A 3,178-nucleotide genomic window follows, 5' to 3' on the forward strand; every position below is an offset into this window, starting at 1 on the left:
CAGTACGTGTCTGTCAATCCTTTGTATAAGATATTCTTCTACATTAAAAGAATATCTTTGTTTACGTGAATAATGGGACTCAAATTGATTAATGTTCGTGAACATGAAATATCTTATTTTAATCTGTTATAAGTAAACCATATCTAGAATAGATTAAGATCTATTTGCCTATTTATCTTGGAGTACGTGAAACAGGGGCGAGTAATTTGTTTAAATGTATTCGAAATTGTTTCTGAACGTGTCGACAAATTAAATTTAGCATGAATTTTTCTTAGACATGTAAATATTTGTTTTACTATGTGCTCGATGTTCAATTACTCGTCACTGATAATAAGATATTCCCACGGTTCTGCGTTGAATACATATAAATATACAAGACTTTTTACACCCACACTTATACATTAATATAATATATTTAAGAGGAAACTGTAATGGTAAAATTATACGAACATGTAATCGGAATGGTGGCTCTTTTAGAAATGGTAATTTTATTTTATATAGACCTACAGAATATAGTTCGCGTTTTATTAATTGTTAATCGTAACCGAAGTCCACTGTTCGTGCGAAACTGCCAATTAATTAAATGAAGGGTCGTATAATTTAATTGTCTGCTATCGTTACAGTCTAGTTGTTTAGATAAGTCTGATCGCATTTAATTAACGATGCGAAGTGGTCGATCTATTATATTTGTTTCAACGTGTTATAGTTAAAGGTAGTGAACGCTGTGCCGTACCGTGTAACTCAATTGTTTCCTCGTTCAAGCTAGTACTGTGTATCAGACTACTTAATTTATACGATGATGAAGTAGACTGAATTTAAGATACATTACGTGTACGCGTACACACGTTACACACCGTTTTAATTTATTTTATTAAACATCATTTGCAATATAGAAATTAGTAACTAATCGACATGACGCTATTATTGTAATGTAATACAATCAGTAAATAGGCCTCTGATATCAAATGTTTCATGCACATAATAACGTCAAATGATATAACATTTTTAACTTTTACAAGAAACGGAATAATGAAAACTAAACAATCGATCGTCTAGTACAATGAAGTGTGCACAAATCGAAGGTGTATGTATATTTCGATTATCAATCATTTCTATACGATAATGAAATAATAAAACTTATAGTGCCGAAGGGTCAGTCGATTTATTTTCACCGGTTCGAACGTTCACGTGTTTCACGACTCCCCCTTAAGTACGATTTAATTATGGTTCAATAAAACCGGTCAGTACTCTTCATTTTTATTGATTTATTATTAAAGAGCAAAATACAATAATATACTATTATATTACTGCAGTTAGTGACGATAGAAATAAATTATTAATAATTTAAATCGAATAATATCATCGTGTAAATTTGTAATAAATATTAAAGGCGTACAAACATGACGTTCCCAAGTCTGTGCAATTCGATTTAGTCCCGAGCAAAATAAATATAAATTAAATAATATCGATGTTCCAAGCCAGAAGATGAAACGTATGTTCGAAACAAAGGGGCGTCGAATCGAAATTGATTGAACATAAAATTTCTGGCTGATGAAACATTTACAATAAATAACAATTTTAATTGAAACAAGGGAAACTAATACGATAACGAAGCGACGTCTTATTGAAATCTCTAAGAGGACATAAACTCTCGTCGATTATAGTACATCGATTTTGTATGCAACATTGAAAATTATATATTAGTCTTATTGATAAACAATATAAAAATCGACAGAATTTTTCTTTCCGTACCTCTCCGTACAATTAATAATACATACTACGCATATCCGTATCATATCAGTTATGGTACATAAAATATAAAATCTTGATTTAGGATTAAATGAAAAATCATATTTTTTTTATTTTAATTATCTTTTTGGTTAATATGTCACAGCAGAGTAATTACCAAAATGGTAGTTCCTATTTTTAAAAAGGTATAGACTAGACTATTCAGCGTATGCTAAATCACTATTTTGTTACGATTTGTTAAGCGTAACAAAATAAATGTTACACGTAAAGAGTGTAAGCATTCTTCGAATACTAAAACATACTTCCACGGATTTATACGCTCCCGAGTGTAAATTATAATCATTTCTGTTTTTCGATTCGATTGATAGCAATCCAATTGAAATAAATGGAAATGCTGTTATCTTAGATAATAACGTATCCGGTTATTGGAAATCATGCTAAGTTATATTTTTACGAGTACTGCAATTTGATTTATAATACTAAAAATATAAAAATCATTTTATTGTCTTTCATAAGTGTTTGTATGAATCATCTAACAGTCATAGAAATAGTGCTGGTAATAATAATAGTAGTAGCAGTAGTAGTAGTAGTGGTAGTAGTAATAACACTAAATTAATAAAAATAATAGATGTGTTTTATGTACTACGAAACACGTACGAAGCATTGAATTCAATTAAGTAATAAAATAGCAATTTAGCAGATTTCAGTAAGTTGCATACGAATGTAATACAAAAGCATAAATGCTTATCAAAATATTATATTACGTATGAAAAACAATTTAGATTTGAACATTTTTAAACCATTGAACTTGTATTGCTGCAGTTGAATTGAGCGATGCCTACAACGTTATTACACTCAGAAATTATTATACGTTCATCAGTAATCTCCAAATATATTGTGCGTTTATTCATTCACAAACGTTTATCTGTTTGCTATCAAAAATCGGTCACAATATATCGAGATAGATTATTAATGTAAATTAATACATACAATTTCCTGATGTCCAAATTTTCTGACGTCTTCAATTTCATTCTGGATCAGTTTCTCCTTCCCCGATCGGCAATACTGTAACAAGACCAGCTGCTGCTACTTTAGCTTTATATGTCTCCGGTTCGAACCAGCGAATCGGTTCCTGTCAAATAAAGACAAAGTTTAATTTATTTACAGGACGGAATTATTTAAATAATAAACGGGGTAGAGTGTGTCTACTTTACCTTGACGCGGCGTTATAAGCAGCATGCTTTGGAATTGTAAAGCAAGCGTTAAATGAATTTATGTAAATGCATGCCTTCTTAGTTTCATGACATAAAACATTTTCCGTTTATTATTGTGATATAGTTTTAAAGTAGGAATTTATCATATTTTTTGTTACAGCATATAATGGAAGATAAAGTAAAAATGTTTTATTATCTTTGAAATCTCATAAAAG

General features: G+C 29.9%; 1 protein-coding gene across 10 annotated transcripts in view; it reads right to left on the minus strand.

Moving 5' to 3' along the window:
• Positions 1-1,401: 1,401 nt before the first annotated feature.
• Positions 1,402-3,178, minus strand: part of mxt (Eukaryotic translation initiation factor mextil) — a 6,507-nt gene continuing 4,730 nt past the window's right edge. For 4 of the 10 annotated variants that reach the window (XM_018026761.2, XM_018026790.2, XM_018026781.2 and 1 more), the window contains one exon: positions 1,402-2,881. In XM_018026761.2, coding sequence (XP_017882250.1) covers positions 2,777-2,881 — 105 coding nt within the window. In that variant the 3' untranslated portion in view covers positions 1,402-2,776. Of the gene's footprint in view, positions 2,882-2,944; positions 2,990-3,178 lie in introns of those variants that run through there. The other 6 variants (XM_018026725.2, XM_018026743.2, XM_018026734.1 and 3 more) reach the window with 3 other exon arrangements.

This window comes from Ceratina calcarata, unplaced genomic scaffold, assembly GCF_001652005.2.
Source record: "Ceratina calcarata isolate Rehan_Ccalc_2016 unplaced genomic scaffold, ASM165200v1 scaffold120.2, whole genome shotgun sequence".
Taxonomy (NCBI): domain Eukaryota; kingdom Metazoa; phylum Arthropoda; class Insecta; order Hymenoptera; family Apidae; genus Ceratina; species Ceratina calcarata.